Consider the following 15100-nt stretch of genomic DNA (forward strand, 5'->3'; position numbering starts at 1 on the left):
CAGTTGTAAATTGTACTGCTGTAGTCATCTAAAAAACAGCGATGATAGTACATTTGGTAGCATGACATGATACAATAAGTTTTTATTGTTGGGTCACTGCTCCACCCTATGTCATTGACCAAAATACATCTTCCCTGCATATGCATGACTTAGCTTAGCACAAGGTTGACGGGGTGACGGCCTTTTTAAAGCAAAGCTTTCTTTCTATGTCTCACTGATTTGTCCGTGAGCGCCGAAAACGAACTGCAGGAAAGCCAAAGTACACAATGGAACTATCCGTGCATCTGCGCACACAATACAACAACGGCGCATGACATAACGTATCATAGAACACTACAGTTTACATTCGCAGTTGTACTGATAAGAACATTGGGAACTGCGACGCCACGCTACCCAAACGAACTGTATATATATCTGCATTGCATTACACACGTCACGCAATGCATTCCCGGTCGTCACCATGGGTAGGCTGCAGGTGCAGCGCACGGTAGAAAAGGCTGCTGTACACAAACGTAAGCACGAGCGCTATCGTGCCCGTAAGGCTGATTCCGTGTATCAGCAATGGCAGAGCCTCTGACCGTGTACCACAGTGATCACAAGGCAATACTGTGCAAATGTAGAGTCGTCCGTGAAAGTGTAAGTTTGTGCATGTAATCAACGGCTACATGATCTAAAATAAAGGCTATGCAACTTAACGAAACGTGTCTTCATTCAACTTCCAACGTTCAAAAAATACAATCCTAAACAAGCAATCAAGTCACATATGCATCGCATTGGGTCGCTCAGCATTTCTTCAGTTCGTTGCGTGGTCATTGGCTTTAGACTTAGACTTTGATTCAGTTTGCATGGGAGAAAGCTTCGCGTTCAACCATCTTTCTTTAAAAAAGGGGCTTTGATTTTTTCCTACCAAAGCGCTGCAAAACTGCTGGAAGCTGCCAGCAGCACTTGTACAGCTGGTGCATACAGTTTGGAATCACCTGTGTGCTTGTGCCATATTTACCATGGCATACATAATTGGCCAGTTCAACTTAGCCAAGGCAGCCGAGCCAAGCCAAATCTAAGAGCCATGCGAATCCTCCAAATCGGCACCATGATAGATCAATTCTCCTGACTAACAGGCACTATATGTGGTGCAGCTGTGCATTTCAGATCCTTGAAACTTTATTTGCAAATATTTCCCAGTAACTTTTTTTCTCCTCGTAATTATTCTATAAATATAATTGAGTAACCACTTCTGCCAAATCTTAGCACCTCAGAGGACACAACAAGCATAAAACTTGTTTTGAATGTCAGTCTTCTTGTCCTGTGAACTGTGCACCAGAGGCATGCTACATAATTTGTCAGTCTTTGTACTCAATTTTAGTGTTCACAATAGTACACACACTTTTCTCAACAATGAAGGTAATGTTTTGTAACAATTAAAAAATTAAATACTGGGGTTTTATATGCCAACACCTCGATCTGAGTTTAGACGAACTTTTTGCTGGGCGAGTTAGTGCATAGCTGTATGTTTACGTCTATGCGTTTACGTCTGTTTTTTCCCGTGTTTGTCCGTGTGTATGCACAACGCTTCCCGATACAGCAATACCCCGATCTGAATATAGGAAAAGCTGTCGTGGGGGACTCTGGATTAACTTTGACCACCTGGGGTTCTTAATTGTGCCTTGCATTGTACGCAAGCATTTTCACATTCCGCCCTATCGGAATGCAGCCGCCACAACCGGCATAGAAACCGCAACCTCAAGCTCAGACGCGCAATGCCATGACTGGATTTTTAACAATTCATTCCATTAACCGTTCTTTTCAACCTTTGTCATTGGCCTAGACATGGCTCGACACCATGTTGCCATTATCGCTGGAATCAGCCACACAGTGCAACACAACAGAATAAAAAATCAAATGGGATGTCAGAAATACAGGCCTAGAACGCAGTTATTTTTTAAATAGAAATGACAGTTCCTTTAGGTTGAGTAGTGAATTAGACAGGAACAAGAAATACTCCGACAGCAAGAAATATGCAAAATGTTACAATGGTTAGCAAAAATTCGTAGCTAGGCAAAAAATAGTTTCTGGCTCTTTAAAATGCAAAATACAAATGATCTTCACTCAGAAGCTGAGCATGCTATGAATAGCAAAGCCACAGTAGCATCTTGCTTGCTGTAGCACTTAACATCATGCAATGCAGAAGCAAATTCCTACTGTTAGGTTCCTTGTTCGTTCCAGCTAGTCACTTTTCACATATGAGCACTTCGCCTTGCCATGCATTAAAGCGGCCCTGAACCACTTTTTACTGAAATCGAGAAATGCATTTGAAGTTAAAATAGACTATTTCAGAAATGCTTTGCTGCAAAAAGTATTTCAATGCGTAAATCAGAAGTGGAATTATTGGCAATCAAAGGTCGCCTATGATGCCATTCGCAGTGCTCCCGCTCCTTCTTCAATGCCTTACACTGCGAAAGCTACAGCAGAGCGGAGTATGCCCACAACGCTCCACCTACTGAATGTCACCGTGGTGCGCAGTTCAAATTAGATTTTGAATGTTCACGTAGACGCCACTTCTTCCGATTCTGGCGCCTAGAACGCGCCAGACGTGGTTGTCCACAGCGAGCCACAGTGCATTCAGCCAGCGGAATTGTCGTGGCACCACGCGGCTGCCGCGGTATCTACGCTAATATAGCAGACCACAGCTGCATGCAACTGTAGTGCACATGTGCAGCATTTGCTTTGTGCACAACAGGGCTTAAGTGCAGGCTCACACTCATATGCTCCAGTCTGGTCATGCTACGTGGTGCAGACCGGCTTTGGCCTGCACCAGCTTGACGAACAGATAGTAGCCACATCCAACTTGCGCATTTTAAAGCACTATCAACAGCTCAATACAAAGCGAAGCAGCAGCGGACAGGAGTGAGCTCGCACTAGCAAGCGTGTGTGTGGTCTGCCTAAGCTTCGCCTTGTTAGAGGCTGGTTGAGTATTCAAAACTAGTCGAAATTAGCAAGACTCGAAGGCTGCAACATCAATAAACAGGGTGGCCAAAGTAATTTTTACACGGGCGGCTGCCGCCGAGCGTGAGCACTGCCTCCGAGCGTGAGCACTGTTGCCGAGCGTGAGCAGACGATAGACGGCTTTTTCCACAAGTACGTAACTGTTACCGAAATTCGAAAGCAGAGTTTTGCTTACTTCAGCCTGTTTATTAAACTGTGTAAATAAATAAACACAGTAACAGTAGGAAGAAGCACACTGATCTGAACACCTTTCTTCATTGATGTCAGCTATTGGCCAATTGCAGCCGCGTTTGGGAATCTGCTATTTGACAAAGAGTGAGGATCAGGCTTGAGAAAAAGATGACTTCGCTCTCTGCTTGCAAGCTCCACGCGCCACACAAGACTGCAAAATTTGACTGAGATGTTCACAACAGCGTATGCTATCCGTGGACTGTGGTTTTTTTCACCAAGCCCGAGGGGTGGTTCAGGACCCCTTTAAAGGTATACTTAATAAAATTTAAAAGCCACTGCATCTATGCCCAAAAATGAATAACAAGAACTGAAGCCATCATTTCACTTATTTTTTAGCAAAGGAGCCTATTGCTGGCATGTGAGCTGTGGGTATGACATCGTGCCAATCTGGAAGACAAGGACAAGAAGAGTTCTCCTACAGCTGCCACATTTGCTTGCAGAATTCATCCCCTATGTTTCTACTACCTATGCAGAGGCAGCCAGTGATTTGTATGCTGCAAGATACTACTGTAGCCTGGATGCAAGCTGTATAGTTTTTTTTTTTTTTTTTAATTAACTCCAGCTGCACCTCTCACAACATACAACACTAGTTGAAATATATTCACAGAAAGTAAACAAGAAAGCACGAACTAACAAACGAAATTACACTTCGAAGACAACCAGCTCAGACTGTACAGCTCAACAGGCTGTACAGTTGAAATCCATATCTAAACAGTTTCTATCTAGTCTTTTGGAAACGAATGGCACAATGACTGTCATTTGATGATAATTTCTGTAGTGCATTCTGTAGTGCAGCACTTGGCATTCTACAGTGATGTTGTTGTCGGTGCAAATGTACGAGTGGAACATGCAGAATGAGCAGAATGAGCTTATCGGAGAAAACTTGGAGAGGCCTTGGCTACAGCAAGCAAGCTATTCAAGCAGTTGATGCGAATGATATGCCTTACTTCTGAGCAATCTGGATAGGCCTAATCCGATCACTGTTTGCATGGAATTTCCTCGGCAAACATAAAAATTTTTAAATTTTTTGGGTACTGCTTGTTACGACAATATTTTTTGTGGGGACCAGCTTTCGTTTACATTACAAATAATGGCAACAATATTACTATTCACAACAACTTTAAATAAAAAGCCATTTACCATATCACCAGTTCTTATATCACTGAAGCTAAGCAACACTGTGCTTGGGAGAGAAACCAATTGGTAATGCAGAGTGCTGATGGATTCCATTCTACCAAAGAGTAAGTATATGTCTTGAATGGTGTCTGGAGCAGGTGGTGTCCACTTCCCTCAACCTTGAAACAAGCACAATGAGCTTTAACTAAACAAAACTGTGTGAACTTACTTAGTTTATTTATTTGAAGTGCAGTACAAATACTCCAGACTTTCTATTGCATATTTTAATACCGTTACACAACTTCATAACCAAATATTCACAATACCGAAGCTACGAAGCTGGTAAAAAAAGTTGCAGTTTCGCCCGAAAAGCGAAGCATCAATTGCAATGGCAAATTAGTAGAGAGCTATACAGAGTAAGGATAGTAGTTTTATCAGCTGCATTAACTAGGACACATTCGCCTACTAACTGAATTGAAAAGCACGGCGTCAGCATGCACAAGCAAACATGAATAGATCACATTCGATGACCGCAGACAACCACTGTCACAACACTGGCGTGAGCAAGCGCAGCAGCAACAGGGAGCGAAAGTTTGTGCAGTCTATGGCTTCAACGTAAACTGAGCTGCGAAATCACAGCGCATACAAAGGTAGGAGCCGTGTGTAGATCGCTTTCAAGATTCGGTGCGCAAAGTACAAGTACGCAGTTGCTGGCAGAGTAGAAGCCGCACCCCCTCCCGCCCGCACCGCCTTCCCACTTTCCTCCTTTCGCGTTGCAAGATTGAGCCTCCAGTTTCCCATGCGCCCAGTTGCAAGATATGCAGTACGCCTTTCGCGCGACAGAAGTCTCATCTGCTCTCCGCCGTGCGTTCACTCGCACATACAGCATACGATGCGCGGCGCCGATATTATCGCCCTTCTACTTTATACAGAACTTCACGGCGACGGCGACGATGACGTCGACGGCACAAATCCACTTGGAGTGTCCATATAATTGATATCGCAATAAAATATTCATTGTAGGTTCACACCAGCAAAGATTCTCCAAAAGCTGGTGCAACAATAAGAATTTCATGCGCTTACAACAGCAGCACAATGTTGATTCAACAGTGTATAGTCAGCAAGCAAGCAGCATTAGGAAGCACGGCAAAATACATTAACAGAGAAATATCTTTTCACACAAAAAAATTGCCATTGCACAGCCCTACTTGACCATTCATTTATAAATGCACTGCAGGCATGCACAAAGGGCCAACTAACTACACGTCTGAATCTGATAGCACTCCTTGAATTTAATAATAGAATTCCTCTCAGAAAATTACTTTTTTTCTCATGTACCTGGAGCCTTATTTTGTAATTGCTTTAATTTTCCATTCTGCCCAGCGTGGCTTGCCTGCATGACATCACACTGACCAGTTTGCCACTCAGTGAAAAGATGGAAAGAAAATAAATAGAATTGGAAGAAATGAATCCTTGCCAAATATGCTTCCTGGTGAATTGTTTTTAACAAGTGATGCAGTTAAAGGGATACGGACACAAAAGTTGGCGGGTGGTTTTTTGCGTCATAACAAAAGTTGAACTGTTGAAAATGCCGAATACAACAAGCTGCTTTGAAAAAATAACAAGAAACATATTTCTTTTTTGCAATTTTCTGTTGAACCTTGCCTCCAAGCGCCCGCCGGCACAAGATGAAATTTGACGTCATAACACCCACCCGCGGCCAAGGTCGGCCACAGCTGTCATTGTGTTTCCGGGGCGTCGGTCCCTTGCAGCGTTTGTTTAACCCCTTTCGGCGATCTTCGCACGTGGTCCGTCTGAAACACTATCCCCGTCGGCACTCCACGCAGGTGGTGCGTCTTACATAAGGCTTCTGGTCGTCGCTCGGTATTGACACGTTCGTCGCGGCGGAAGGAAATACCCAGACATCGCTGTTATAACAGCATCGTCGGTCGTGACACGCCGTCGCACACGTTTCCCAGAGACAAGACCATGCGTAAACTTTGGATACCTGAGTATTAGAGAGCTTTAGCTTGTCCGGTAATCGGGTAAACGCGGGCGTTGCGGCGGAACCATAAACGTGAGCGGCCTTGTATGATGCTGCCACCTGGTGGCGCAGAGCTCAAACAGACCAAAAACAGCTAATATTGCAGTAACCAAGCGTATTCTACTTCGCTGCTGGTGTAAATCTTCGGCAGCAACCCGATTACGCCACTGCTGAAAATTTACACCAGGAAATTACCAATAATTTTTGCATAAGTGCCTGGTGCAGAGCAAGATCTTCGCGCTATGGTTAGCGAAAACCTGACCGGCACTTCAGCGGCCGCCTGCTCTTCTGACGCGGAAGGCTCAGAACCGTAAGCAGTAATATTCCTTGCTAAGTTGGAATGGTCCTCATCGTCAGACGTGTACTCATCGCTGGTAGACGCACCAGAACTCGAATCCATGCTCGCGACAACGGCTTCGGCGCGCTTCGAATGACCGCGGCAGGCCGGCTGTCTATCCGACGAGGGTGTCGTGACATCACGCCTTCCAATTCCCGCGGGTCGGGCGGCGAGGCGCGCGCTCACAAAAATGCCAAACATAAAGCCATCGGCTCATAAATGAGCTAAGTGACTACTTCTTTTCGGTGTAATCACACATTGAGGATTCATTTTCAGCATTTTCGTAAAATTTTCAGACTTTTTGTCCGTATCCCTTTAAGAGACAAGCATGTAAAAAAAAATAAAATGAACAAAAGAAAAGTATATACTAGAGCACTGCACGGGCTCGGGCTTACCAGAAAGCCCGGGCTGGGCCGGGCAGGGCAGTTTTTTCCCGAGCTCGGGCCGGGCTCGGCATGTGCTTTTTGACCCGGGCCCGGGCCGGGCTCGAGTATTTTGACGCGGGCCAGGCTCGGACTTTCTGGTTGTGTGCATGTAACGTGCAGCGAGTTATACTTGCACATCTCGACTGTGAAAAACCTGTCGCCCCGGTGCAGCTGGAAGCTAGCAGTGCTACTCCCTGTGCACTTCCCTTTTCTTCTTCCATCGTATTTTACGCTGTTTTAACAGAATGTAAAAGTCCAGAAAGACCGAAGTCGCCTCAAACCAAGGATGCCATTGTATTCCTTACCTAAATCAATGTAATTAATGCTTTCAGCGCAGTGCAAGTGCGTTCGCGACTTGTGGATTCTTCAAAGGCTAACTGGTAAAACGATGACTGGTAAGATAATTCGTCACGCGGCTGAAATATGGCACTGCGTCCATCCATGATTGCACGCATGTTCTCAACTGGCCGCCTAGCAGCAGCGCATGCTGCACCATGGAGGAATGAGAAGCTTTCTTTCTCCATTTACTCCATCCATGCGCTGCGCTCACGACCGGTCGTGGCTGCGCTTCGGCTATAGTGTACTAGAATACGGTTGAGTGGGACTAAAGCCCCTCCATAAGCATTTTTGCCGACCAGGTTAAGTACCGCCAACCGACCCTCCTCCTCCACGCTCTTCCCTCGCTCACCCCCTCAGTTTCCGGCGTTAAGCGGAACTTACGTAGTCCCAGCTTCCGTTTTTAACGGAAGCGACGTCACTGTTGCGTAGAGGTGCGAGCGTGCAACAAGCGATTATTCAGGAACCGGAAATGTCCCCGGAAGTAGAAAAACCGGAAACGGAAACCCCGGAAGCGGAAACTGCGGAAGCCGAACTGGTTTGAGCGACGAATCGGGGAACAGCGGCGCACATGAAAGGTTGGCGCTACTTAGCAAAAGCGGCGGTGGCGCGTGGATGGTGGGGCTTTAAGTGGGACGAGCAGCTGGGGCGGTGCATGCTTTGCAGTGAGGCACCCGATGTGGAAAAATACTGCGGCGGCGCTGCGATAGAAGTGGATTGGGCCACATCAAAGTCGCGCCATTGGAAACTGCTGCCGATACTGCTCGGCAGGGTCATTCATACTAGTAGTTCGCGCGCTGGTATTTGTGTTCAGACCGCTGAAATGGTGTTCATAATTGCATATGACATGTAATTTATGCCTTAAGAATAAATTCCTTTCATTCTCTTCTTTTATTTTTTTAATGCCGCCTGGTGATTTGTTTCGGTCTCGGGCCGGGTTCGGGCCGGTTTCGAGTTGGGCTCGGGCCTAAGGTAAAGAAAGAGGTGGCGGGCCGGGCTGGGCGGGTAACAGATTTCTCACCATAAAACTTTTGGTCGGGCTGGGGCGAGCAGCCCAACATAAAAACGGGCTCGGCCCGCGACCATTTTTACGTTAAATCGGCCCGTGCAGGGCTCTAATATATACTAAAAAAAACTAGACTTGACACAATCCCTACACTACAAATATGCAAGTATCTGCAGCGGGTGTTGTATTTTAACAAACTGCTCATCTTGGCAAGTTCATAAACTCTGCACATGAGTTGTGCTAAAGTAGGTGCACAATCATGAGGCACCAAGCTTTAGGGTAACTTTGGCAAACAAGAAGATGTGATTTTTTTCCTTTTTTGGGATGCAACACTTCAGGCACAGTAAAAGGCAAGAAAATGCTGAATAAAATCATGCATTTTGTCGGTAAGAACTGAAAACCTGTAGGGTTTCAACTGTCCACACTGAAAACACTTTGAAGTTGGATATATCGAACTTGAAGGGGATTCAAAATAGTTCAACTATTTTGATAATGCTAAATATAAAATATGCCTATCTAACACTTCTGAAATCCTCGCACGTCTCGACAGTCTCGTGAGATCATGAAAAGCTGTAATTTACCAATCTATTTCTGCAGCGCAAAAGCAAACCAGCCTATATGCGCCGTGCCACCATCAGCACACTTGTACTGCGAATTACACATCAACGTGTCCGGTTATGTGCCACATTAATTACGGCGTTAAAGGTCAATCGCCATACGTTGGCACCAAATCAACCAAACACACGCTGTTAGATTTGAAAGTGGCTTCAAGCCTGCTGAACAGACAAGTCCATTCCCACTGACATGTCCCTGCGATATATCCGGGACCGACTGCACATACAAAAAAATTTGATATCTCAAGTTTTATGAAACTTAGCAGTGTTCAATGTGCCAGCCTAACTTAAAATTTATTCCAAGTGAATATGCTGAGAAGAACAGAAGAAAGCAAGCAAGAAATCTCTGCTTGTTTGGGTGAGGCAGGCAGCTTATCTACATCATCTGCCCTCTCTCCACCCTTGTCTCGCTTGACTGCCAGATATAAGCAAAATTACTGTCATTCGTCATTTATGCAAGGAATCGGAAGGGCCAGGTATACAAAACTCTTCCGGCTTAACTGCTGGTTGATAGCACAAAGATGGCATTTCACAGAGAATGCAGTTTATTATGTTTCTTTGTGTTGATTACATGCCTGTTAAGCAAGAAAAAAATCAGAAGTACATGTTTGTGGCACCATTAGAAAAAAGTGCAGAATGCGAGAACAGCACAATGACCCAGCAGCAGCAGAAAAAACATGATGTGCACCTTGTTCTGGCGTGGGCGTACGACATGGTGCCACTGTACCTTATCTGCAAATTTTACATTCGTTGTCTTGCATCAGAGCCGATGACGAGTACTTGTTTATTTTTGATGAAAACAGGTGAGGTATACATAAAAACGTGGTACTAAACTGTGCCAAAATAAACAAGAACTCACATAAGGTTTGCAGTAAACAAACATATAATTGAAGTTTCGGAGCCGCTACAGGTTGGTCCCTTGTTCACAAGCTATGGCACCACCTTTAGCCCTTTTTGAGTCACCGATGTACTAGTACATTTCCGCATTTCTATCCTGCCATGTTCCTTTTGTGAAAGATGAATGTGAGCACCACACCAAGAGAGCATTTGCCATTAGTTATGTCATTTTTTTTCTTTTGGTCATTTCTGCACGAGTAATAATAAACCATTATGTTCGTTTTATAATATCCGAGGAAAAAAACCCAATGCTGGGAATGCGTGACCTCTGAAAAACACAGACGCTGAAAGGTTAAATGATTGTGAACAAAGTACCCCTCGGGCCCAAAACGTCTATGACATGTTTATTTCTTTTCAAATTTAGTCATGTCCTTGTTTATTCTGACCATGCACCACCCTCACCTGACGAGTTTTCGTTCAGCACTGGATCACATTATATTGAAATTCATCCGCTGCAATATGACACCTCTGTGCTTAAGTTTAGTGCAAACGAGCCTGTGGTTTAGCCATAAGTTAACCGTTTTGTTTACCTGTTTGTGGAGCAATGTTCACAGAAGTCACTTGATGACAAATATGCCCCCTACTCATGCATAAAATGCAATGATAATGTGACATTTTCAGACGCTTGACACCCAATAATCAAGAATAGCAAGTCAAATAAAAAATTTGAATGTAGGTTACATGAAGCACAGTGACTACTAAGAGGTGCTGATAAGTACTGAGCTTTATGCAGAAAGAATTGAGGTAGGTAGCTCTAACTTGCAATGTGTATTGGCCAATGTGTCTATATTTAATGTTGTAAAAATCAACTACGTATGTTTTCAGCTATTTCACTTTTTTACGTTTAAAGTTGACATAGCAGCACTTCCACAAAAGTTAAAAGAGCAGAGGATTATAATTAAGTTCCTGTTTATGCAAGGAAAAGACATAAAGCAGATCCACGATGAAATGTCACAAATGTTGGCCAACATTGGCCCTTCATATGCTACTGTTAAATGTCAGGTTGACAATATTAAAACTGGCCCTTTCAGTGTTGATAGCCAGAAACCGAGTGGAAGGCCTGTTTCTGTCTTTGTGCCTGTATATGTGAAAGCCATTCATGACAATCAAGATGGAGTGTCAAATATCAGCCAAAATAATTGCTACATATCTGGGAATATCACAGGAAAGAGTTGGTGCCATTATACACAAGAATTTGTAAATGAGAAAGCTTGGAGCAATGTGGATCCCAAAACTTTTGTCAACTGAACAAAAAAAGGAAATGTGTTGGCGACATTAATGGCTGTTATGAAACATCTTGCCCCCCCCCAGAAGAATGAGTCCAATTTCCAGAACAAACTGGAAACTGGTAATGAGACAAGGATCTACTGTTATGATCCAGAGAAAAAGGAACAGCCTAAAGAATGGAAGCCCAGTAGTTCCCCAGGCCAAAGAAGTTCCATGTGCAAAGTTTGGTGGTGCAGAAGCAAGTGGCAACAGTTTTTGAGATAAGAAAAGATTTCTGCTAATGGACTACCTCCAACAGGGTTCAACCATCAATGCAGAATATTACTGTTCCTTATTGATTAACTTGGGGAAAAACATCAAGGAAAAACATTGAGAAAAGCTCTCCAAAGGTGTCATCCTGTTGCATGGCAATGCCTCGTCACACAGTGCACATGAAACTATGGCAAAACTGACCTCCTTAGGCTTTTAAGTGATGCCCCATCCACACTATTTGCCCAACCTGGCGGCTTCTGACTATCATCTTTTTCCCAATCTCAAAAAACACCTCAAGGGACGAATTAGAGTGTTCTTGAGGCAACTAATGCTGCAAATGAGTGGTTACACACGCAGACGGAAGACGTTTATTTGCAGGGACTTCCGAAGCTGGAGGACAAATGTGGCAAGTGCATTTGCCCTGGAAAATATGTAGAATCGTGCAGCCGTTACAGGTTCCTAGCTAAATTTTTTCTGAGTAGGGCTCATTTCTCATCAGCAACCCCCCATACGTGCTAGCAATTAGAATTAAAGCTGCGAGATAAATCGGACATGCCTTACTAATTCGCTAAGGAATCTTGTCTTAGTCGCAGCAGACTTTGATGTCCAAACAGACAGGTACGTTGTCTATGCATTTCCAACGCGAAATGTACAGTTTTGAAAAGATATATAAAAGAATTACGTGATACCGGCTTTCATTTCCACCTCCAGAAAGCAGCATTTGAGATGTCATAATTGAATTTTAGATTCGTCCGCGACAGTCCTGCAGTGATGCGCAGTGGTGAACTGCAAAGTGATTGCTTCAGCAAAGGCATCAAGTAATTCTTAAACCAGCACAGCAAATATTAAGAGGACACTTTTTTTGAGGACATATAATTGGTGCCGGTAAGCATGAGAAAATATTGCGATACTCACTGATTAACTAATGGATCAACTAAATTTCTCCAGCAAGCTTTCTTACTAACTTAATTGTTGCACATGCCCACCATGGTGGACTATGGTGTTTAAAAATTTCATAGCCAGAAGTTTGATGACTATGCTACACAACTCCAATACTGTATTTTAAAGTGGCACTTCCAATGTCACAATAAGCAAGAATAAACATAGGGGTGCAAAAATTGAAAGAAAATGTTCATACTTATGAAAACTGCTTAGTCACCATTCCATCACACAGAAATGTTGTAATAGACTTCTGTTGTCTGAGATGTACAAGGAACACCATCAGCCAACCTAATGACCACAAATATTAAAAATGGAGCAATAACTATCAGAAACAGAGCCTATCAAAGCTACAATGTGCTGCATTCGACAAGTGCACAATGCAGCACATGCAGCTTCCAGAACATGACAGTAGTAAAGAAATCTTCAGTGCGGTCAGACTGATTACCTACTGTCGTGTTCATACAGATTCACAAATGAATACTGCAGCCACAATGCTTGCTGTAACAATTACTTTCATACCGTTTTCATAGTCTCAAAACAAGTTTCTGTACAAATTTAAACCCCTTTCATACATGCTTAACTTCAGGCTCCCAGGTGCCAACATAAAACTGTGTGTCAGTTAAAATATTGACCATAATTATTTATCAGCCTTTAAATGATTATTCTTCAATTAAGTAGTAGTGCCGATTTCTATTCACTGACTGTGTATTTGTATGGAGTACATCTACATTCACCAATTGATTTTCGGACACCAAAAATTTGAACATGCTCATTTAGTCAGACACATGCATAGCATAATATAATAAAAGAAAATTCCAGGCACCTTTCAATTTGGACATCCTCCATTATTCAGACATCAGCAAAGCATAATGCATATAGACCAAATTTCAGATGCCTTGTAGTGTGCTGTTTTTCAGCCTCCATATGGACAATGGCATGCAAACTGACCCATTGCAACAAACAGAAAAATGGTGTTTTTATACATTTTGAACACCTCCTTGAAAGCGAAACTAGCAAAAAGATGGTACCCTACAGAGTGAAGCCAGCATTTATTTAGGCATTCCGTGCTATGTGCACCCTGCACATGTAGCACTTGTTATAACATGTTAAAAAATGATATGTAGATCTCTGGCAACTTCGCTGTAACTTTTGTTAAATGGCACAAACTCTACTCTCAGTCTGTTCCGACAAGAGCCGCATTGACGCACGGGAAGTGCCAGATAGTGAATGGCATAGAAAGCCTTATCACTCGAATAACGAAGTGCAGACGATCGCAGTTCGAAGCTGCCGGGAAATGCAAGTTTGATGCAAGTACTGAAAATGCTTTCCACTATCTACTATAGCAAAGTTATGACAGGCAATGTATAGCCTGACCTGCTCACGTGCAAGTGTATACGTGTAGAGCAATGCACTGATTGCCTTTTCCAGTTATTTGAAAATAAACACATTTCTTGAAAAATTTTTGTGCTCCTAATAATTATGATTAGGCAGTTCTTGCCAAATCTGGATTTAAAGAGCACGCACAGAAATGTTGACTACTGTCATAACTCCTATGACGACTCTAAAGTGGGTCACAGATGAACCAGGGAACCACTGATAACTGCACACAAATTCTTCTGTGCATACACTTTGTTTATTCAGCAAGTGGTGGTGAACTCGTTAACCCAAAATTAAAAATAATTCTTGGTAAAGTGATAAATTGTTGATTGCAGAATTATGGTATACAACCAATTGAATAGCTCAAGTTTCAGGTGATCAAGAAAGAAATAATAGGAGCAATCATGTGCCCACACAAAATTTAATTACACTACTTCATATAATAGAATTTGTATTCATTCACATAACCACCCGATAAATGCAAACTACCAGGAGGTGTCAAGTTAATGCTCAGCAATATCGCACCCTTTTCAACGAAGCCCTTTCCCAACTTCTATGTTTACACCCACCAGCCACTCAAGGATACCATGAGAAGCTATCACAAATACATTGTGTCACTCAGTATTACCAACAAATTACCAACAAGATCGTCCATGATGAGTTCTGGGGATTTGTAAATTGCCTTCCATGCATTATGCCACATGTCAGCATCAGCAATTTCTACTACGTGAACCAAAAACCTGAATGGCTTGTTAAGCGTCTACAACAGCCACCAAAAGTGAAGCATAGTGACAATATTCTCCGAGTACACTCACAATTGTTTATAACATCCCAAACATGTGTGCACAAGCATGAAAAGAGTAAAGAAAAGTGCACATACTACTTCGCACAGTCAATCAGCTGGTACTCATTTGAGCGTTCAAAGGCAGCTTGGACACCTTTGTCTTTCCAGAGGATCTCTGTGTGCTCGTAGAACTCCTGTCAATTGCATAAAATGCATTAGTATGCACAGGAAATTTCAGCCTTCAAAAATATTGTTTGTGAAAGAATGGACAAAGTACAACAGTTGCAAATTACAATGCAAGCTGCAGCGAACTATTAAAGAAAAAAAAATTAAATTATGGGGTTTTACGTGCCAAAACCAGTTCTGATTATGAGGCACGCCGTAGTGGGGGACTCCGGAAATTTGGACCACCTGGGGTTCTTTAACGTGCACCTAAATCTAAGTACACGGGTGTTTTCGCATTTCGCCCCCATCGAAATGCGGCCGCCGTGGCCGGGATTCGATCCCGC

At 43.3% G+C, this 15100-nt stretch overlaps 1 protein-coding gene across 5 annotated transcripts in view; it reads right to left on the minus strand.

The window, feature by feature from the left end:
- Positions 1–15100, minus strand: part of LOC119432526 (guanine nucleotide-binding protein G(s) subunit alpha) — a 145886-nt gene that overhangs the window by 110398 nt on the left and 20388 nt on the right. For all 5 annotated transcript variants that reach the window (XM_037699694.2, XM_037699702.2, XM_049671085.1 and 2 more), the window contains exon 5: positions 14688–14785. In XM_037699694.2, the coding sequence (XP_037555622.1) occupies positions 14688–14785 (98 nt within the window). The remainder of the gene's footprint in view (positions 1–14687; positions 14786–15100) is intronic.

The sequence above is a fragment of the Dermacentor silvarum genome, chromosome 1 (genome assembly GCF_013339745.2).
Source record: "Dermacentor silvarum isolate Dsil-2018 chromosome 1, BIME_Dsil_1.4, whole genome shotgun sequence".
Lineage (NCBI taxonomy): Eukaryota > Metazoa > Arthropoda > Arachnida > Ixodida > Ixodidae > Dermacentor > Dermacentor silvarum.